At 43.7% G+C, this 22,866-nt stretch overlaps 1 protein-coding gene across 1 annotated transcript; it reads right to left on the minus strand.

Moving 5' to 3' along the window:
* Window positions 1–5,263: 5,263 nt before the first annotated feature.
* On the minus strand, window positions 5,264–22,373 carry ghitm (growth hormone inducible transmembrane protein). Its single transcript, XM_043678699.2, has 9 exons — window positions 22,233–22,373; window positions 16,392–16,528; window positions 15,551–15,653; window positions 12,924–13,035; window positions 11,186–11,327; window positions 9,403–9,511; window positions 9,013–9,201; window positions 8,748–8,919; window positions 5,264–5,571 (listed from the first exon to the last, which is right to left on the minus strand). The coding sequence occupies exons 2-9, from the start codon at window positions 16,497–16,499 to the stop codon at window positions 5,484–5,486; spliced, it is 1,023 nt and encodes a 340-aa protein (XP_043534634.1). The 5' UTR covers window positions 16,500–16,528; window positions 22,233–22,373; the 3' UTR covers window positions 5,264–5,483.
* Window positions 22,374–22,866: the final 493 nt, after the last annotated feature.

Raw genomic sequence — 22,866 nt, forward strand, 5'->3', positions numbered from 1 at the left:
AGAATATGTAGTTTTAAAAAAAAATCACACAACACCAGGTTATAGTCCAACAGGTTTATTTGGAAGCACTAGCTTTCAGAACGCAGCTCCTTCATCAGGTAGCTATGGAGCAGGATCATAAGACACAGAATTTACTGCAAAAGATTACAGCGCCATGCAACTGAAACAATAAATATACTGAACAGATTGCTGTTAAATTTAAGTTTTTCAACTTTTAGAATGGGGTTGTAGGTTTTGGTTCAATAATATGTAAATCCCAGAACTTATTTTTATAAAACCTTGAGTTCTTTTGAGTCACATACTCAAGATATGTGACATCTCAGCTCAGACAATGCATTAACAGTGTGAGGTTAGAACCAGTCTGGCTCAAGGTTAGGACACAGAATCCATTTCCAAAGTAGGAATTGATAAAATATTACATGCATTGACTGCCTGCAGGGTGTGTGCTTTCTGAGCAAAATAGAATGTATCTGCAAATAGAATTCTGCAAACTCAAATTCGGGCCTGTGACTGATGCTCACAACAGTTGTCATCGTTTGTGAATGCTTCTTGGCACAGTTTGGGTGGTCTTGGGTAAGCAATTTTCATGGATTGGAGAAGATGCATGTTTTTTTTCAGGGAGGCTTTCAGGTCATCCTTGAAGTGTTTCCTCTGCCCTCCCTTGTAACTGCTTACTCTGAGGACAATATGATCTCTCTGAAACAGCTGATAGACTACAATCAGTTCCTTGATATTGGAGATGTTGGCCTGAGAGGGTATTGGAGCGATTATCCTCTCACTGGTTTCACAGAATTTGATGTTGCCTCTCATGAGATTTGAGGTGTCTACTGTTTATTGTTCATGTCTGACTCATACAGAAGAGCTGGTAATACTGTTGCCCTGAGGACCATGAGCTTGATATTGGATTTGAGCTCTTTGCCATTGAACACTCTTGTTAATCACTTGACAAGTGACTGAGCTGGCCACTGGAGGCAATATTGACTTTCACCAATTGTCTGCCCTTCAGATTGTCCACTTGCTCTCCATAAATCTTGATAGTCACCAGACTCGAAACATTACCTCTGCTTTCTTTTCATAGATGCTGCCAACCTGCTGAGTTTCTCCAACAATTTGTTTTAGTCAGGACAGTGTTGTTCAGTGGAAGGACCTAAATCTTCCAGATGTGCAGATACCCACAAAAACTTTAGTTGACAAAATTCCTTTTCATACAACATACAATGAAAAAAAGAATGGCATTTTTAGTTACAGTTTCTCAAATTGACAGAAAATACTTAAAAGCTTTACTTTAAGGTATAGCTGGTAAGCTATCTTTGACACAAAACCCAGAGACAATTTCTAGAATCTCCTCAAAAAGGCTGAGACAAGATACAAAACAAAATACAAATTCATATCTGGCAGGTTTTTATAAAATGTATGGTGACTTTACATCTTGGTGAATTTGAACACCACACAAATATTGCTGGCTAAATGTGAATATCCTTAACATATGCCTCTGTGGAGATTCAAACACCATTTATTTCCAGGTAGAAATTGTTACATTGCGTTTCTTTCTAGATGAATATGCAAAACCAACATTATCTGTCCATCTATTTGTGACTGCAAGTTAGGTTTAGATGATTTCAATATTTTAATTTTCCTATACCACGATATTGTAACCATTACAATATTGTAAACCAGGATTGATTTTTACGATAGAGACTATAGTGTTATTAAGATACTAACTTAATGCCTGACCCACAAATAATAAGGATTCGAGAATAGTTCTAAAGTCCTGAAGGATCCTTAAGTCAGGATGTGATATTGGTTAACTCAAGTGTTTCTGCTATATCTCTGTCGATTTATTTATTGAATTTATCTCGATTAATCAGAAAACTCCTCAGGGAAGGACACTTAGATTTGACCCAAAATTTAAAGGTAGTAGTGCTGACTATAATCCTGTAATTATTTTAAATCTCTCAGTTGAGCTTTAGCCGAACAATAAGCTTGGCTAAACACCATTCTCTTGCCAGTGGCTAAAGATAGAATCATTAAGAAAGGAAAGTCTGTTTTTTTTTTAAAAAAAGTTCAGCTGCTGCTGTTTTAAATCCACATTTGCCAAACTGCATCCTTCCAGATGAAAGAGTCTAGGTCACAAATTCTAACAAATTTCTACTTATCACTTTCACAGGAATGAAATACACTCCCGAAGAAGCAAACATCTATTCCTCTCCTGGAACAGGAAGGTACAATCACCACCTAAATTTCAATGAAATACATACAAGCTCCAGTGCTGTTGATAAAACCATGGGTCCGTAAGGACATGGGAGCAGGAATACATCACATTCTCCAGTCTGTCCTTCTCCATCAGCCAGTAACAACCTCAAAAAAACCCTCTCTGGTTTGTCAAACACATTCTTCCCTTTGTAAATTCATGTTGACTCTACTGGATATTTAGAAAATAACTCTGGATAATCAGACCCTTTAGACTTGATGATAACAGAAAGGAAAATACTAGAACCCATTATAATGTTCCCGGTTTAAATTCATCCTGCTTTCTTAATCAATCTCACATCCTGACTGAACAATGAGAAAAGTTCTAATTACTTGTGAGTCTGCAACATTTTAATGCTTCCAATCTGCAGGCACTGTTGTAGAGTTAATACAATTTTGAAAGATGATCACCGATGTGTCCATTAATTTGGTGGCCATCTTTTTCAACACACCAGCGTGAAGATCCTCAGATCTGGCAGATTTACCAAGGTCAAATTTAGCCCTTCAAACCTGCTCTGCTATTCAGGAAGATCATGTTAATCTATTCAAATTTTCAATTCCACATTTCCGTCTATCCCCAATAATCTCAGACTCTTGTTATGCCAGAGAACTAATCTATCCCCACCTCCACAGGCAGAATTCCAGGTTTCATAACTCAATGAGAGAAATAAATTCCCTGCTGTCTATCCTAAAACTTTAAAAGTGTCATCTAACTGTGCACTTGCCCGTGTGGAAATTCCATTCTGTGTCCACCATGTCAACACTACTCAGACTCAGGGTCTTACCAACTGTTTAACACCCTTGGCTTTTATGTTCAATTCCTCTCCTAATAAACAATACCAAAGGATTAAACTTAAAAAGAAAATCACTCATGGGATTTAAAAGTACAGCCAGTGATGGGATGTGCAATTAGTCACACTCAAAGTTTTTCCTGAGAAGATAGTGGCAATGAACTACTGCAGTCCACATGCTGTTGGTCGTTTTTTTGAGACTTCACTTTACTCACTTGTGATTAGTACATTTGCTAGTAGTTTTCAGAGTGCAGTTGAGAGTCAACGACATTGACTCCAGAGCCACAGCAAATATAGTTGACAAGTCAGGATAGCAGCCTTCACTAAAGCACATTAACGAAACATGGGTTTTTCCCCTGATAGCCATCATAGGTGGAATTCAAAAACCCATTTTCTTGAATTCAAATTCAACCATTTGTCTTGGTAGGATTTGAACCCAGTCTCTCAGAGCACAAGGTAAGTTTCCAGACCATTCGTCTCACAATAGTACCATTCAGCTATCACCTCCCCAGAGAGAACACCTTGATGCTACTCAGTCTCAAACTTTTGCAGTCGTTTGTCATTTAAATAATACTTTGCATTTTATTCTTTCTGCCAAAATTACACCCATTTAACCTTAACATACTTTGATGACAAAGTTTGGTTTTGAAAATGACTCCAGGAGTGATATAAAGATAAATAGCAAACTTAGCCACCATGTTTCAATCCTCTCATCTAAGTCCCTGATATAAATCGGAAACTGTTGAGGACCAACACTGATTGCTGCAAGACTGTACTTGTCATTCCCAGATTGGCGGGACAAGATCCATTTCTGTACAGTTTCCTGCTAGAAACCAATCTTCCAGCCATCCTGCATCTTACAACGCCATAGGCTCCCACCTTGCACAATACAATACGCGAATAAGATCTTCTTTATTCAGAGCACATTTTACTCTGTTGGAATTTCCAAAAGGACTAGCTATACATAGCTTGGCTTTGTGAAAAGGGAAGTCAATTCTTTCAGATTACCCTATTTTTTCCACAAGTGCAGTTATAAGATCTTTAATCCTGAGGCTCAGACTAATATCTTGGAGATGGGGGTCAAGTCTCACCATGACAGAAGGCAAAGTTTTTCTATCAAATCCATGCAGTGTGGAAACAGGCAATGTGGTCCAACAAGTCCAGACTGACCCTCCAAACCATCTCACCCAAATCAATGCCACTACCCTGTAACCCTAAATTTTGCAAGGCTAACGTACCCAACCTACATATATTCCTGAACACTACAGGGCAATTTAGCGTGGCCAATCCAGCTAGCCTGCATATCTTGGGACTGGAGCACCCAGAGGAAACCCATGCAAACATGAGGAGAATGTGCCAACTCCACACAGACACTTGTCTGAGAGTTGAATTGAACTCAAGTCCCTGGTGCTGAGGCAGCAGTGCTAACCACTGAGCCACCAATTGGGAATGAAAAGCTGACATTACGACAAGCATGTAGCCATTGCCAATTTGTAGTAAAAAAAAATTCACTAATGCCCTGTACGGAAGGAAACTTGCTGTACTTAAAGATAACTCTAGATCCACAGCACTGTGTTTGACATATAATGACCTTCTGAAACGTACAGGCAAATGCATTTTTAAAGCTTAGACTGGTCGTACACAGCATGGTTGTGTAGTGAATGGGAAACCTTGAGCTGAAAAGCTGTTTTGTTTCAGCCACAACACTGAGCCACCTCTGGAAGGTTTATTTCATGGTCCAGTGGTTAGCACTGCTGCCTCACAGCGCCAGGGAATCCGGGTTTAATTCCAGCTTTGGGTGACTGTGTGGAGTTTGCACATTCTCCCCGTGTCTGCGTGTGTTTCCTCCGGGTGCTCCGGTTTCCTTCCACAGTCCAAAGATGTGCAGGTTAGGTGAATTGGCTATGCTAAATTACCTGTAGCGTTGGGTGCATTAGTCAGGGGGGAATGTAGCGAAATGGGTCTGGGTGGGTCGCTCTTTGGAGGGTCAGTGTAGACTTGTTGGGCCGAAGGGCCTGTTTCCACACTGCACCGAGATGAAAAGATTAGATTCCCTCCAATGTTACAATTATTAGTTGCAGTTGCATTTTTGTTGCTTCTGTTTAATTATGTTTTCAAGATTTGAAAGCCATTTCCACGCACTTTCAAAGATAACTTTCATTTGAAAAAAAAACTTTAAGATCACCTCTCTGTGCACACAGACTTACACAGAACTCCATCTACCCAATTATGACTGTGATTTTATTTTTCACAGAAAACAAAGGAGGTGCAAAAAAAAAGATCACTGTGTTAAGCCATTGTCCCTTTAATGCGACTTGTTTCAGCAGAGGATTTATGCTTGGCACTGATTAGCCGGTACAACCCAGTGATGATTCGGCAACTTATCCACTTTGAACTCAGGATTTTGTGAATCTACTCTCCAATCAAGCAGTCTTCTTTTCATCACTTCTTCCTGCCAGTGCCACTGTTTGACAGAATAGCTGCTACTCGAATGAAGATATTTAATGTATCCATATAAATCCCCATACATCTAGAAAGAAACACATTTGATTAACACTGGCAAAACAAAGTACTTTAATCTTTGTATGAAGTACAGATCACATTGTGCTTTAACTGGGGTCTAGGGACCTGTCAGTAGCTCAGCGTGTCAATCAGAGTGGAGCCCCTCGCAACTCGACCAACTTAAGAAACAATGCACGTAGATCAGATGGAGGCTGAGATTGACCTTGGTGGTGCTATTGTTGATTATATGCAACGCCAAGCAGCTGGGTTAAAGACTGTCACTTTGATAATGGGTGACTTGTTCTCAGTGGCACTCAGCCCACATTTGCAAGTCACTAGTAATGTGCTGAAAGACTGAAGCTGCTGGGTGACATTATGCAGGATCAGTTTTTACACCTATACTCTCCAATACACTCCTCGAGCACTTAGCATAGTGCACCCTGCAATTTAACAGTAGAAAGACGTTCTTCACGGGGCGGCATGGTGGCTCAGTTGTTAGTACTGCTGCCTCACAGCACCAGGGACCCAGGTTCGATTCCAGCCTCGGGTGACTGTCTGTGTGGAATTTGCACATTCTCCCAGTGTCTGCGTGGGTTTCCTCCCACAATCCAAAGATGTGCAGGTCAGGTCAATTGGCCTTGCTAAATTGCCCATAGCATTGGGTTTATTAGTCTGAGGGAAGTAGGTCTGGGTGGGTTACTGTTTGGAGGGTTGGTATGGACTATTAGGGCTGAAGGGCCTGTTTCCACACTGTAGGGAATCTAATCTAATCTTCAGTCCTCATCAAATACTTCCTCTCAATCTATGCCTGTACCATATTTTCTGTATTGATTATCAATGAAGAAAACATGATTTAGACAAATGGCAAGATCTATTGTATTCAGCATATAATTATCTTGGGCATGATTCAGATCATCTGTTTCTATCAATTCGCACAGTCAAGATGTTTAAAAGACTGTGGAAGCATGCACATTATTCAGAAACCTCACTGCTGAATACAGAAGAATGCCATTTCTCTCCATCCATTAACTTTATCAGCATGTTAGAGTCTAGGTGCTCTCAGCCAGATGGCATGGTTATGGAACTTAGCTTGGTAGTATTGGATTGTGCAGCTACAATTCATTACATTGAGCCTGATATCAGACAGTCTTAGGGTCAAACTATCAGTATCGGAGTGGCTGACTGCCTCCACATGCCTCTTGATTGGGCTAGACTGCTCAACCACAACGACCATGAAATTTGGGATGTATGGCTCTCAGGAAGAGGTGCTAGGAGATACGGGCCAATCACCCATCGAGAAAGTTACTGATTTATGGCAACTGCAAAAACATGAAACTTTTTTTTTGGCAAAAATGGAGGCCCTTTAAAGCAGTTCTCAGAATCTACCTGGAACACTTGAAGTTGCTAACAAAGTAGATTAAGATGCATTGGAGCCAATCCAGCCAGTGGGAAGCAGTGTTATAACTTGCATTAATCCTCAAAGATGCCTTTGTCACTGTTAATAGACCCATTTTGATTATAATTCACAAGGATCATTGTTTCAATTACTTAATAATTCAGTAAATTGATGGTTAGAATGTGCTATCGGATCCAAAGGGCAGTGAAACTGTCAGCCAGCATTAATTAACAGATACGTCCGAGAGTGAATTCAAGCACAAGTAGTAAAATGACAACATTAATCAAGGGACCGAAACTCCTGAAAAATTAGTTTTGAGAAAAATTATGATTGTCAACTGAGTTCAAAACATTGTGAGACATTTACAGTTATACAATGTGTATTCAGTGCCCTTAATATATCACATCCTGAGCAAATACATCACATCAAAATCAGCTAAATACAGACCAAATCAAAAGTGACAGTATAAGAGGTGACAAACAAAAACCACATCTCTGACCAAGATTTAAGGTATATCTTAATCAGGAGTGCCAGATGCTGAAGAGGAAAAGTATTGAGGAAATTTTAGTGCTTACAGCTTAGGCAGCTAAAGAAACAGCTGCTAATTTCTGGAATACCAAGGTGATACCCGCACTCTGTAAAAGGATGTTAAAATGACTTCAAAATTGAAAGAGTGCAGAGTTGGCAATTATAGACAGGGAAATTAAGGTCACTGAAGCACTTTAACACCATGGTATTAAAATTCTCATTCATGTTTAAGGGTCAGGGGCCAACATAGGTTAGCAAGCACATGGAAGAGGGTGAACAGGAATTGCCTTCATTTTGCATATGGGAAGAGTTTGAGATGTCAGTAAACCAGGATTAAATAGGGTGCCAAGGTTGAGAAAGCTCAGCTTGAAAGATTTGACAGGGTGGAGTCAATAGCGGTGAAGATATGGAGTATTTGGTAGGAATTTCAGTCTCGTGAATGTGTTTGGGATTTCTTCCAATTAAAATTGGGAAGACTGCAATCTAATCCCATGAAACCACTCAAGCTGAAGAGTTGTTAAGGTGATCTGGCCAACTGTTCTCCGTCACATGAGTCATTTCGCTCAGGTGGCTGGATTGCTGGTTTGCAGTACACAGTGATGCCAAAAGCACAGGTTCAATTCCCATACCAAACAAGGTCACCAATTCTCAACCTCTCCCCTCACCTGAGGCATGGCGACTCCCAGGTTAAAATTACCACCAGTTGTTACTCTTTAATGAGAGAATGGTGACTTTAACTATCCCTAAAACTTTAATGAATATATCATCTGTGTTGGCAATAATCACACTGCGGGGTTGAAATCTATTGCGCTTACCTACAAAAGTACAGCAAGTAGACATCAGATGCACTTTCCTATTACTTAGAAAGTATTTTCCAAAAATAAAGGTACTATACAACTTTGTGCCACCGTGCTGCCCTGTGGTTAGCACTGATGCCTCACAGCGCCAGAGACCCGGGTTCAATTCCCGCTTCAGGCAACTGTCTGTGTGGAGTTTGCACATTCTCCCAGTGTCTGCGAGGGTTTCCTCCGGTTTCCTCCCACAGTCCAGAAATGTGCAGGTTAGGTGAATTGGCCATATAGACTGCCGTAGTGTTAGGTGAAGGAGTAAATGTCGGGGAATGGGTCTGGGTGGGTTGCTCTTCGGAGGGTCAGTGTGGACTTGTTGGGCCGAAGTGCCTGTTTCCATACTATAAGTAATCTAATCTAATCATGTAATTACAAGTACCTTCCTTTATTCCTCTGTAAAAGAACAACCAAGAAAGCAAATCTAATACTTACGCATTAATAGGATCAAATTTCCGAACACCATACACTGGGTACATCTCTGCTCGTTTGATCACCTTTTGGGTATCATACAACAGGAACATGCCAAAAAGAACCAGGCCTCCATAGACAGCCACAGAATACAGACCAGCACCAAACGCAGAGCTAGGAGGCAGGAATACAGAGCCTAAAAATGCACATACACATTTACAAATGAGTACACTCTCAAAAATAGATGAAAACTTCAAAAAATGCACAGACTTTTACCCAAGTTACTTACCTATAGAGGAAGCAAAAACCAATCCCAGACCAACAGCCAATGGTCCACCAATGTGCAGGAACTTTTCACTGGGGGCACACATAGCCACAGTGGAGAGACCACCCACAATCCCTACTGTGTACCAGGCAGCTTTCATTAGGATGGGGCCACCAAGGAGGACCATTGGAGCAACCATAGCTCCCATCACACCTGAACAGAAATAAAATCATGGATTAATAAAACTCTCTTTTGCTGTTTTAGCATTTAAGCCTACATTCAGTTTGAGGTATTGAAAATAAACAAAGTACAGCGTCAGAATATCAATACAATTTAGTTGTGTTAAAATGCCAGGCAAAAGAATTTCATATGTTAACCAGTTATGTTAAATCAAAAAGTTTACACAGTTCTCACCCGAATGCAGTACCCAGGCTAAGTGTTTAGAATTCAGCCCTTCCTCATAGGGTATAGATCTCACCAAAACACCTGCTCCTATCATCGCTGCAAATGATGCTCCTAATGCCTGTTAAAAGAGAGAAAAGGAAATCAGTAAACTTCAGGATGAGACAAATGCAACACACAGGCCAACCTGCAGAATGAACCAACAACAGTAGCCTGATCTGGCTACTTTCTTAGTTACCTTTTCAGGATAAAATTACTAAGATAATGCTGTTGGTGGGCAGTTTAAATCAAAGTCTTTCTCCAAGTTACTGTCAAATCAAAATTTAGAGCATATAAATTACTTTAACAAATAAGTATTTTTAAATGAACTCATTAAAAACAGAAACTTGCTAATACGCATCTCAAGCACGAGTACACAGGTCATACCTACTGAAGATAATATCCTCTACATTTATACTGCTCGGTTGCCAAACAAGTATTAAGATCAAAACTTAAATTCTTTGCAGATAGATTATAATGATAAGTCAACAACAGCCCAATGAAGGAACTTGAAACAATGTCTCAAGATTCCCCATGTGGGACAGGGCACAGCACCAGTCGGAGTTACATTGCTTGACTCAAAGTAAAACCTAGCTTCGCTCTGATAACAGACTTGATTTCCTGTAAGAAATCTATTTGGCCAATCTTTAACTTCCAGCACAAATTCTACTGCTAACATCAGGCAATATATTCATGGATATTATGAACTCGATAAAACTCAGGACTGTTGTAAATTAAGACTTTCGGCTGTGAGAAGGGTTTACTTTGGTTGCAGGACAAGTTACACAGTTGAAAAGTGTGGCACTGGAAAAGCACAACAGGTCAGGCAGCATCTAAGGAGCAGGAGAGTTGGTTTCGACATAAGCCATTCATCAAGAATTTGGGGGACAGTGAAACTGAGAGATAAATAGGAGGGTGGAGGAGACAGCTGGGAAGGCTGGGATAGGTAGATGCAGATTAAGGGTGATAGGTCAGAGGGAAGGGTGGAACGAATAGGTGGGAAGGAAGATGGACAGGTAGGATAATTCAAGATGGCGGTGCCAAGTTGGAATGTTGGACCTGGGATGAGATTGGGGGAGGGAGGGGAGATAAGGAAACTGGTAAAGTCGATGATGATGTACAGTCAGGGTAAAGTCTTGTCAATATGACAAAAAACAAAACTAGGAAAATATTTCCAAACTAACCGGAATTGACTTGTTTGGTACAATCCTGAGAGAATGAATTATTCCTTACACTCACTAATATCAAAAAGTATTAAAAATTTGTTTGCAACAATCCCTTCCTGGAGGGAAGATTTTTAAAAATCTTCAAAAGAGTGGTACAGTGGCTAGCACCGCTGCCTCACAGCACCAGGGACCCGAGTTCAACTCCAGCCTCAGGCAACCGTCTGTGTGGAGTTCGCACATTCTCTGTGCCTGCGTGGGTTTCCTCCATGTGGCTTCAGTTTCCTCCCACTGTCCAAAAGATGTGCAGGTTAGGTGGACTGGCCATGCTAAACTGACAATTGTGTCCAGGGATGCATAGGTTGGGTTCATTAGTCAGGAGTAAATCTAGAATAACAGGTTAGGGGAATGGGTCAGGATGGGATACTCTTCGGAGGGTCGGTGTGCCAAATGGCCCATTTCCACACTGTAGAGATTCTATTTTTAAAAAAATGGCTCAATGAAATACCTTTGGAAGTGTTTAAGCAAACATCAGTAAATCATCATCAAGAAAGCTTTACTAAGTGATGTCCATGACTTTCTCAACAACTTACCAGAAAAGAATTCTTCATCATGAGATTCATGATTGCTGGTGATCTGCTGATCGCTACAGCTGACAGAGCTGTGAGTCCTATACCTCCTGAAAAGTACATGTATGTGGAACGGATCCTGTCCTTCACATATTGTGGCCAAATACTGTGGGATATATTATCAGGTTAGTGGTATGACTAAGTCCAAATATTTCTCCACCTTGAACACAAAAGCACATTAGATCAAGTAGTCTAAGGAGGCCCCAAGTTCCAACACTGTTCAGTGAGCTGATCTGAATTACAGTAGTACCAGGTGCTCCAACTTGGCTTCAGCACCCGCAGTTTCCTCTTCACTAACTATCAGGCAGTCATGGACCATACTGAGTAACTATAAGTAATAACTACCAATGCTACAAATTACAAACCCAAAAATTACTACTTTTAGTACTCAACTTTATTGTGAGCATGGATCAACTTCTAATTACTTGCTTTGTTAGGAAATATACTGTTAATTTTACTTTTGTCTCTGATTCCTGATTCAGGAATTCTTTTTCTGAAAACGTCAATTCTATTTTGTTTATCTTAAGTAGCAAGGCAACGTGATGTGAAATCACTTTCAAATGAAACAGTTTAAAATAACAAACTTCTGCACCAGAGGTTGTCACTACAGAGTAATTCTGTTTTATTCATGAGCACTGTGGGCCAATATCCTACTAACAATACTGAAGCAGTCCAGCTCCAAATGCAATAAAATCTGAACAATATCCAGGCTTGGGCTGACAAGTGGCAAGTAACAGTCGCACCACACAAATGCCAGGCAATGACAATCACCAATAAGAGACAATGTAACCATCAACCCTTCACATTCAAAGTTGCTATCACTGAATTCCCCACTGTCAACATCCTTAGAGCTGCCATTGACCAGAAACTCAACTGGACTTGCCATATAAATGCAACAGCTACAAGAGCAGATCAGGGATTAGGAATTCTGCAGTGAGTAACTCACATCCTGACTCTCTAAAGCCTGCCCACCATCTACAAGGTACAAGTCAGGATTGTGATAGAATACTCCCCACTTGCTTACACACGGTGAAGCTCCAGCAACTCAAGAAACTTGTCACCATTCAGAACAAAACAGCCCACTTGATTAGCACCACATCCATTCCCTCCTCCACCAATGCTCAGTAGCAACAGTGTATATTATCTTCAAGATGCCCTGCAGAAATTCACCAAAGATCTTACACAGCACCTTCCATGACCACTTCCATCTTGAAGATCAAGGGTAGCAGATACTTGGAAATACCACCAACTGCAAGTTCCCCTTCAATCCACTCACCATCCTGGCTTGGAAATATATTGCTGGATTAAAGTCCTGGAATTCCCTCCCCAAGGGCATTATAGGTCTACCTACAGCATATGGACTATAACTATTCAAAAAGGCAGCTCACCACCACGTTCTCAAGGGCAACTAGGGACAGGAAATAAATGGTGACTGGTCAGCCAGTGTCACCAAACAACTTAAATAGGTTGGTAAAATTCTATGGCAATTCAGTGCAAACATTCATTACTTTTAACCAAAGTAGTCCAATTTAAACTAAAATCTTTGCCATTTGGTGAAAATGGAATGCTAAATTATCTACCCTGAATGTTACATATAGATTAATATTCCAGTGATCTGAAATGAACATTCTCAAAAGGTTAGTCTAAATTTGTAACAAACTGTTCTGTCGTTCTCTACAAATGCTCACAGTTACATACTTACACAGCTTTCTCAATGGCTCCAATCTCGTTGGACATACCCAGTCCATAGTAACAAAGTGCTCCAAGACCCACAGCTGCTCCTCCAGCCACAAACAATCTTCCTGTCAAGTCGACTGAAACACAACAGTTCAGACGTGTTAGAATATGCTGCATTACAAACTAAATGAATATTAGTAGAATCAAAAGATCTAGTAAGCACATCAGGTAACACAGTGTGCGAGTTAAGTCTTTTACACATATTAAATGCAGATTTGAGACAATCCCTGATAACGAGGCTGCTTGGCTCCTATGGATACTAATCCACAGAATAATACACATAATACAGATTTAATGAGCCAATTTACATGAGGGTCACCATGATATTATTGATGTCAGATTTGCTAAAACATATGATAGAAACAGCATAGAGAAAGCTTTATAATGCAGCTAACCAGAGAGTACTTCATAGAGAACAGAAAGAACAGCTTCATTTAACACATTCATCATCAGATTGCAATGTTCAGAATGATGGCACGTACTTAAAATCGAGAAACACAAATGAAAAATTTCCAACATCTCAAAATGTGATAAAACTAGAATGGGAATGAAATAAATTTGGAAGATTGATGACCTGTTCAGGTCAGATTTTAAAAGACTATTGACTGCAAGTGGACTGGGACAAAGTAAGGATCTCACCTCATGAGGAAAATGTGTGTGAAATAGATGAGATAACTTTTAAGTGAGGATATACAGAGGAAAAAGGGTGCAGGAATAACTGACAAGTGGAGGAGAAAGCTGAAGAGGAGAAATGGTCACAGCAGTGCAGAACAAGTACAGAGGAGATTACAATGGATATACAAAGATTGTAGTGAGAGGATTATTTAACTGCTGACAAGCTTTATTCTTATAAATAGTTTGAATCAACTTGTCCAATAGAACTTGAACTTGGATTGGCCCAGAGACAGGGATACCATCACTTTGTCTTTCCTGGATTTACCATATCAAGAGCTGTTAGAATTTTATATGTTTCGATGAAATTCCCACTCATTTTTCTAAACGCCAGTGAATGTAATACAACCGATCCAGGGTCTCTTCATGCATCAGTTCTGTCATCCCAGGAATCAATCTGACGTACTCCACAGCCACAACATCCTTTCTCAAATAAGTACAGCAAAACTGCCCACAATACTCCATGCATGGTCTTACCAATTCCCTATACAATTGCGGCAAGATATGTCTGCTCCTGTGTTTGAATCCTCTCATTATGAAGGCCAACATACCAGTTCCCTTCTGCACAACTTTCTGCATCTGCCTGTGCCTTCTCAGTGACAGTTGCATAAGAATAATTGGGTCACACACACACACACACACACACACACACACACACACACCTCTCCCCACCACCAATCCATTGCCACTTGTCTATAACTCCAGTTTTCTCCTTTCCTACTTTATTTATAAACAGTGGGGTTACATTAGCAACCCTCTAAACCATAGGAACTATTCCAGTTTCTAAAATATCTTGAAAAATAACCAATGCATTCACTATTCCTGGGCAACTTCCTCAAGTGCTCTGGAACGGAGATTATCCTCAGGATTTGTCAATCTTTAATCCCAACAATTTCCTAAACACCATTGTTGTACTAATACTGATTTTCTTCAGTTTCTCCCTCTGAATAGACCCTGTATCCCTGACATTTTTGGAATGTTACTGGTGTTCTTCCTTGTGAAGGTACACCTAGAATATTTGATTTATTTGATCTGCCAGCTCTTTGCTCCACCTTGTAACTTCCTTGTTTCTGATAGCAAAGTCTCTACATCTGTCTGCACTAATCTGTTTTACTTCACTCAATCATTACAACTGTTCAGATGATCCCTGCAAGCTGACTCTTGAACTTCACTTCCTCTCTCTTAATCCCTTTGTTAAAACTTAAACTGCTCCCACTCCTCAGGTCTGCTGCATACTTTAGCTGATTTGTATGCTTCTTCCTTGGATCCAACACTATCCTTAATTTTCCTTTTCAGCCATGGTTGGGCCACCTTTCCCTATTTTATTTTTATGCCAGACCGGAGTGAATAATTATTGTAACTCAGAGTCATACAGCATGGAAACAGAGCCTTCAGTCCAACCAGTCCATGCCAAACATAATCCCAAACTAAACTAGTTCCACCTGCCTGCTCCTGGCCCATATCCCTCCAAACCTTTCCTATTCATGTACTTATGAATGTTCTTTGTAACTGTACCCACATCCACCATTTTGTCAGGAGGCTCCTTCCACATGCAAACAGCCCTGTGTAAAAAAAACTGCCTCTCATATTTTTTAAATCTCTCTCCTCTCACCTTAAAAATGTGTCCCCAATCTTGAAATTCCCCATCCTAGGGAAAGACAACTACTGTTAACCCTTTCTATACGCCTTATTATTTTATAAACTTCTACAGTCACCTCTCAACCTCCTATGCTCTAGTTAAAGAAGTCCTAATCTATCCAGCCTTTCTTTTTAACTCAAACCTTCCATATACTTGAGTGTCAGGCTATCATAAATATATTTCTTTCACAATGCAGCATTTTCCAATTGCATCCAACACCATTTTGCTCATAAACTGTAAATCTGTTCACACAAAGACAAACTCTTGAAACATAGACTTACATCTTGCTGCAGTTTCCAGTGCAGGGCTCAACACTGCTTCCTTCATCTTTTCACGCATTGTTTTAGTCCGTCGTACATTAACACGCGACTTGGTGGCATAATTCTGGAACAGGAAAGGTGGTTATTACTGGTTCAGTAGTTAAGTTTTGTGAAGTGGAAAAGACACAGTGGAGTTAGAGTGACACATTGATAAATAAATAGACAGGCTCAAGAAACATCTCAACTTTCATAATCAACACAGCTACTAATATCAAAGTTATTAATTCTGGACTTATAGCCAGCAATGACTGCAGTCTTTAACTAATACTTGTGTACAACGTTTGCAATACCTCTACGAAGCCAGTTAACTTAGCCGACAGAAATCCACTCTAGTTAACTACCTTAACTATCATTGGAAGAGGACCAAACAAGTGGATGTACAGAACCCTATTAAAATAACTGTGGGACTGAGGCAGGGAACTGGCCAGGGAGATGGACTGTAGCTGTGGTGGGGAATAGCATTTGTAACAAGATCTGAAATCAGTTAATTAGTCTTAGAAAAACAGCTGAGATCATTGTTAGTGAAGTTACAGTTCAGAGGTGTCAGCGTACATGAGAAATATGAAGTGGACACACATGCTGGTTTCAAAGTAATGTTTCAAGGGTGGGTTGAGAAACCACCACAGGAGAATCATGGTTTTCAATCCAGTCTTATCTATCCTGTTATAGCCAATGTCATGGGTACACCACCTTCTCCAGCTTTAATAGAGACATTGCCTGAGTTTCATATATACTGAAGTGGACAGAGCATATTCACTATTACTGTATCACATCAACCTTGTTTAATGACAAACAAACTCACTTGTTTGGGCTGCAGAAGCCACTGTGTACTTTTCAGGTTATAGCTCCTCCATGCTGGACCTCCTTGGGTGAGAACAGGCCTCAGGCAAGTGAACCTTGCTGCCAACATGATGTCTCAGCAAGTAATGCTGATGGGAACTGTTGAGAAAGCAAAGAGACCTGCTAAATGTTGCAGGCACGTCACACTTTTAGTGAGCAATATTGCTGAACTACTCTTCAAAAACTCCACGTTAGAGACTCTCTAATGAGGAGAACAGGAATCAGAGAGTTCAGTAAGTTACTGGATTCTTAGTTACTGCACTAACCCAGCTCTAACTAACTGAAAATATTTATTCCTCGATTAAAGACATTGCTTGACAGAAGTGTGACATCTCCTCTGATCATAGCTTGTTTCATCACCTTGCTTGATTATAGGAGATCAGCTGTCTATTTCCCTGTTGTTGGACAGTTACAAATAAACATTTATAATTGCATCATTCATAAAACCATGTAATTTTGAAAGAATATTCAAACGAATTGGGAAAACCAGATGATAAATTACCCCCTTTACTGCAAGAAGCCAAACAAAATGGCAGCAAGTTAAATCAGATGGCAGTAATGCTGAGCTTGAGCCTTGAAAAGCCTGCAGCTGCTGAACAAAAGGCAAAATGGGAGGTTCATCATTTCAAGGTATAGAGACAAAAGTCAGAACAACATAAATATGATACAGTAGATCATTGAATACAATACCCTGATATCATTACAAAATATTCACTTGTTCCAGTAAAACTAGCAGGGTGCCTCACTTGGTAAGACTAACGGCAACGAACTGGAGGAACTGTGATGGGGCTGGGTTGGGAATGGAATGTGTTTGCGTCCTGGACAGTACTCAGGGACTGCTGTGTTGCAACAAGCATTCACAGAAATAGCAGGAGCCCACTGTGTTGTCCCATCCTGCAAGTCACCATCCAGCCTAATCCCACTTCCCAGCCCTCATCTGTGGTTTTGTAGGTGATGTAACTTCACGTAAACCTCCAAGCAGTTTTTCAATGTTGAGAGGGTTTCTACTGCAATCATCCTTTCAGACTGCGAATTTCAGACGTTCCATCATCCTCTGATAATAACATTTCCTCTCATATATGCTCAACATCACATAGTCTCCCTTAAATTAATGCCCCCTGGTTACAGACACCTTAAATCAGGTGAAAGATGGTGGTGGAGTAACAAGACTAAGTGGCTCTTATTCGAGGCCCAACTGCTCCCACCTGCTTTCCTTCTTTGATTTATTTGTGCTTCTGCACTTTTCTTTCACTTTATTTTCCTTTACTTTCGGTATTTTGTTTTCTTCTTTTCTGTGGCGGGTTCGTTGGCAGCACTGGTGAGGCAGCGAGAGAGAGGGAGAGAGCTACATGCCAATCGGCAGTTGTAACGTTTCCCAGGGATCGGAGGTGGTGGCACTAAGTGCGTTCTCCCAGCATTCAGGGCCAATGGCAGCAGCAGCGGGGTCATTCTCCCTGCGTCAGGGTCAGTGGCAGCAGCAACAGCAGCGGGGTCATTCCCCCTGCGTCAGGATCAGTTGCAGCAGCAGCAGCGGGGTCATTCTCCCTACGTCAGGGTCAGTGTCAGCAGCGGGGTCATTCTCCCTGCATTAGGGTCAGTTGCAGCAGCAGCAGCGGGGTCATTCTCCCTGCATTACGGTCAGTAGCAGCAGCAGCGGGGTCATTCTCCCTGCATTAGGGTCAGTGGCAGCAGCAGGGTCATTCTCCCTGCATTAGGGTCAGTGTCAGCAGCGGGGTCATTCTCCCTGCATTACGGTCAGTAGCAGCAGCAGGGTCATTCTCCCTGCATTAGGGTCAGTGTCAGCAGCAGGATCATTCTCCCTGCATTAGGGTCAGTGGCAGCAGCAGCAGCGGGGTCATTCTCCCTGCATTACGGTCAGTAGCAGCAGCAGCAGCAGCGGGGTCATTCCCCCTGCATTAGGGTCAGTGGCAGCAGCAGGGTCATTCTCCCTGCATTAGGGTCAGTGTCAGCAGCGGGGTCATTCTCCCTGCATTAGGGTCAGTGGCAGCAGCAGCAGCGGGGTCATTCCCCCTGCATTGGGGTCAGTGGCAGCAGCAGCAGCGGGGTCATTCTCCCTGCGTCAGGGTCAGTGGCAGCAGCGGGGTCATTCTCCCTGCATTAGGGTCAGTGGCAGCAGCAGCAGCGGGGTCATTCCCCCTGCATTAGGGTCAGTGGCAGCAGCAGCAGCGGGGTCATTCTCCCTGCATTAGGGTCAGTGGCAGTGGCAGCTGCGGGGTTATTCTCCCTGCGTCAGGGTCAGTAGCAGTGGCAGCAGCGGGGTCATTCCCCCTGCATTAGGGTCAGTGTCAGTGTCAGCAGCGGGGTCATTCTCCCTGCATTGGGGTCAGTGGCAGCAGCAGCAGCGGGGTCATTCTCCCTGCGTCAGGGTCAGTGTCAGCAGCGGGGTCATTCTCCCTGCGTCAGGGTCAGTGTCAGCAGCGGGGTCATTCTCCCTGCATTAGGGTCAGTGGCAGTGGCAGCAGCGGGGTCATTCTCCCTGCGTCAGGGTCAGCGGCAGTGGCAGCAGTGGGGTCATTCCCCCTGCATTGGGGTCAGTGGCAGCAGCAGCAGCGGGGTCATTCCCCCTGCATTAGGGTCAGTGGCAGCAGCAGCTGCGGGGTCATTCTCCCTGCATTAGGGTCAGTAGCAGTGGCAGCAGCGGGATCATTCCCCCTGCATTAGGGTCAGTGTCAGCAGCGGGGTCATTCTCCCTGCATTAGGGTCAGTGGCAGCAGCAGCAGCGGGGTCATTCCCCCTGCATTAGGGTCAGTGTCAGCAGCGGGGTCATTCTCCCTGCATTAGGGTCAGTGGCAGCAGCAGCAGCGGGGTCATTCCCCCTGCATTAGGGTCAGTGTCAGCAGCGGGGTCATTCTCCCTGCATTAGGGTCAGTGGCAGCAGCAGCAGCGGGGTCATTCTCCCTGCATTACGGTCAGTAGCAGCAGCAGCAGCGGGGTCATTCTCCCTGCATTAGGGTCAGTGGCTGTAGCAGCAGCGGGGCCATTCTCCCTGCATTACGGTCAGTGGCAGCAGCAGGGTCATTCTGCCTGCATTACGGTCAGTAGCAGCAGCAGGGTCATTCTCCCTGTGTCAGGGTCAGTAGCAGCAGCAGCAGCGGGGTCATTCTCCCTGCATCAGGGTCAGTGGCTGTAGCAGCAGCGGGGCCATTCTCCCTGCATTACGGTCAGTAGCAGCAGCAGGGTCATTCTGCCTGCATTACGGTCAGTAGCAGCAGCAGGGTCATTCTCCCTGTGTCAGGGTCAGTAGCAGCAGCAGCAGCGGGGTCATTCTCCCTGCATCAGGGTCAGTGGCTGTAGCAGCAGCGGGGCCATTCTCCCTGCATTACGGTCAGTGGCAGCAGCAGGGTCATTCTGCCTGCATTACGGTCAGTAGCAGCAGCAGGGTCATTCTGCCTGCATTACGGTCAGTAGCAGCAGCAGGGTCATTCTCCCTGTGTCAGGGTCAGTAGCAGCAGCAGCAGCGGGGTCATTCTCCCTGCATCAGGGTCAGTGGCTGTAGCAGCAGCGGGGCCATTCTCCCTGCATTACGGTCAGTGGCAGCAGCAGGGTCATTCTCCCTGCATTAGGGTCAGTGGCAGCAGCAGGGTCATTCTCCCTGCATTAGGGTCAGTGGCAGTGGCAGCAGCAGCGGGATCACTCTCCCTGTGTCAGGGTCAGTGGCAGCTACAGTGTTGTGCTGGTGTTTGGGGTCAGCTGCAGCAAAGCTCTATCTATCAGAGATGGCAGCAGCTGCCTCCTGAAGATGGCAATGCCGACAAGGCAACATCTACAGCCCAAATGGGACTCATGCCTTGTGGTGACCTAACGTGACAGAGTAGCCAGAGAGACTTGGCTGTGGGACGACAATGTTTTCAGTGATGTCAGTGTGGTGATGATCCCTGAAGTGGTGGTCCAGTGCCGGCAGCAGCGACGTGGTGGCACTGGACCAGCGACGTGGTGGAGGTTCGGTGCCGGCACGGACAGAGTCGGAAGGACTGATATTCTAACCATTTCATTTTCCTAATTTATTCCTATCACCTACAATACCAGACTATTTATTTCTTTACTTCCCTCATGTTTGTTTTCTATGAACTCAATTGAGTACCGTTGTATCTACGAATGTACTGTAGTGTAATCAAATGAGTACATGCGATAACAAAGCTAATGCAATTCAATTTAAGAGACCCATTCTATCTAGATCCCTCATAACCTGTTCTAAAGAAGGATTACTGGACTTGAAGCGTTAACTGTTTTCTTTCACAGATGCTGAGTTTCTCCAGCAATTTCTTTTCTTGTATCTTATCTATCCTGCCATCCTCATGAATCTTTCAGTCATCACTCCTTGGTTGCTTTACACTTAAGCCAAATATCATTTACTGTGCAAATTCCATTTGTTACTATCCCACCCAATTGTGTAGCCCACTGATATCTTTCTGCAGTCTATTTTTTTTAAATCAACCGCACAGCTGATTTTGTCTTGTTTTATGCAAGTGGTGCTAAATCATGGGTCTGGGTGTCAGCTCAAATGGTGCATGTGGACGTTCAAGGCCAGACTACTACACAAACAACATTTACCCCACTAACCTGATCAGAAATCCTCTAAAACTAGAGTAACTGTTATTTTTGTAAGATCTCATTTTGCACAGAATGGCTGCAATGCCTACTCGATGTCAAGTGAATAAAATAATGAAGCATTGGTCTTTCTGAAATGTAAAAGTCTAAAAATCAGTGCGAAACAACCTTTCAAAACACTTGCTTCCCAGTTAGGATAACACAACAATATCAAGTGGAGAAACGATTCAGCTTTCATATTCAACTCAAGATAACATCATCTCAAAAACATGATGCAAGAGACACCCAGTTTGATTCTGCCTCATTACAGTAGCATTCACTGCTGAGCTCAGAACAATAACCACATGATGCAATGCAGAGACACCATCAACTGCCTCATACAACTACAATCCTGTCATTCCATGAGTAAAAGAAAAGGATTAGCAGCAGCAGAGAAAATGAAATGCCAAATTCTAAGAACAGATAAGAGGGAATTGTACAAACTTCATCAAGTACCCAAGCAGTATTCGTGGGTCTACGTTACATTAGGATTTCAGGCTGATGAACAATAGATGTGAGGTTAGCATTCAATAAGTTTTGCCGCAGAAACCACAGCACTGTTCCTCGCTGTGTATAAGAGGTTCACATACATATCACTAAATTCTTTCCCCCACTGGGACTGGGGGAGCCACAGTGTGATAGATATACTGTCCTTTCCCCCTCTCTGGGACTGGGGGTCACAGTGTGACGCAGGAGGAAAAACTTTTTCTCACACCTGGAGATGGGGGGCAAACAATCTCTCTATCTCACCTGGGGTAGGGGATAAACATCCCCCGGGGGAAGAGTTAATCTGTCCCTCCTGGGGGGGAGGGGTTAATCTCTCCCCCCAGGGAGGGGTTAATCTGCCTCTCCCAGGGGGGGAGAAGTGTTAATCTATCCCTCTCCAGGGGGAGGGGTTAATCTGTCCCACCCAAGGGGAAGGGTTAATCTCTTCCCCCCCCCTGGGGAGGGGAGGAGTTAATCTGTCCCACCGGGGGGGGGAGGAGAGGGGTTAATCTCTCCCCCCCCGCTGGGGGAAGGGTTAATCTCTCCCCCCCCGGGGAGGGGAGGAGTTAATCTGTCCCACCGGGGGGGGGGGAGGGGAGGGGTTAATCTCTCGCCCCGGCGGAAGGGGTTGGTTGATCTCTCTCCCCAGACCATCGGGGTGGGGTATGGTGGAATGGTCTCTGACCCTCTGCCTCCAGCAGGGACTCACCGCTCCGGCGCCGGTTGCTGCGCACTCCCTTTCCACCGCTTCTTTCCGGAATCTTCTTTGGGAGACTTTGCGCATGCGCCGCGGGCCGCACCACAATACCCAGAATCCAGCAGGCCACGCGCCGGTCACGTGTCTGTCTTTGTTCTGATAGGTGAAGGTTAGTAGCGTCATCAGCAGCCGCCAGTCAATGGAGCATAGCGTTGCCTGGGCAACAGGGACCAGGGGCAAAGCCCGTGTCCAGCAGGTCCCAAACCAGCCCCGCCCCCTCCTCCCACCGTCACTCCCCAAACCAGCCCCGCCCCTCCCCCACCCTCACTCCCCAAACCAGTCCCGCCCCCCTCCCCTCACCCTCACTCCCCAAACCAGCCCCACACTCACTCCCCAAACCAGTCCCACCCCCTCCCCCCACCCCCATTCCCCAAACCAGTCCCACCCCCTCCCCCCACCCCCATTCCCCAAACCAGTCCCACCCCCTCCCCCCACCCCCATTCCCCAAACCAGTCCCACCCCGTCCCTCCACCCTCACTCCCCAAACCATCCCCACCCTCACTCCCCAAACCACCACACCCTCACTCCCCAAACCACCACACCCCCACTCCCCAAACCACCACACCCCCACTCCCCAAACCAGTCC

Source organism: Chiloscyllium plagiosum, unplaced genomic scaffold (genome assembly GCF_037043375.1).
Source record: "Chiloscyllium plagiosum isolate Xiang-an unplaced genomic scaffold, Cpla_swu_hap1 HiC_scaffold_43, whole genome shotgun sequence".
Lineage (NCBI taxonomy): Eukaryota > Metazoa > Chordata > Chondrichthyes > Orectolobiformes > Hemiscylliidae > Chiloscyllium > Chiloscyllium plagiosum.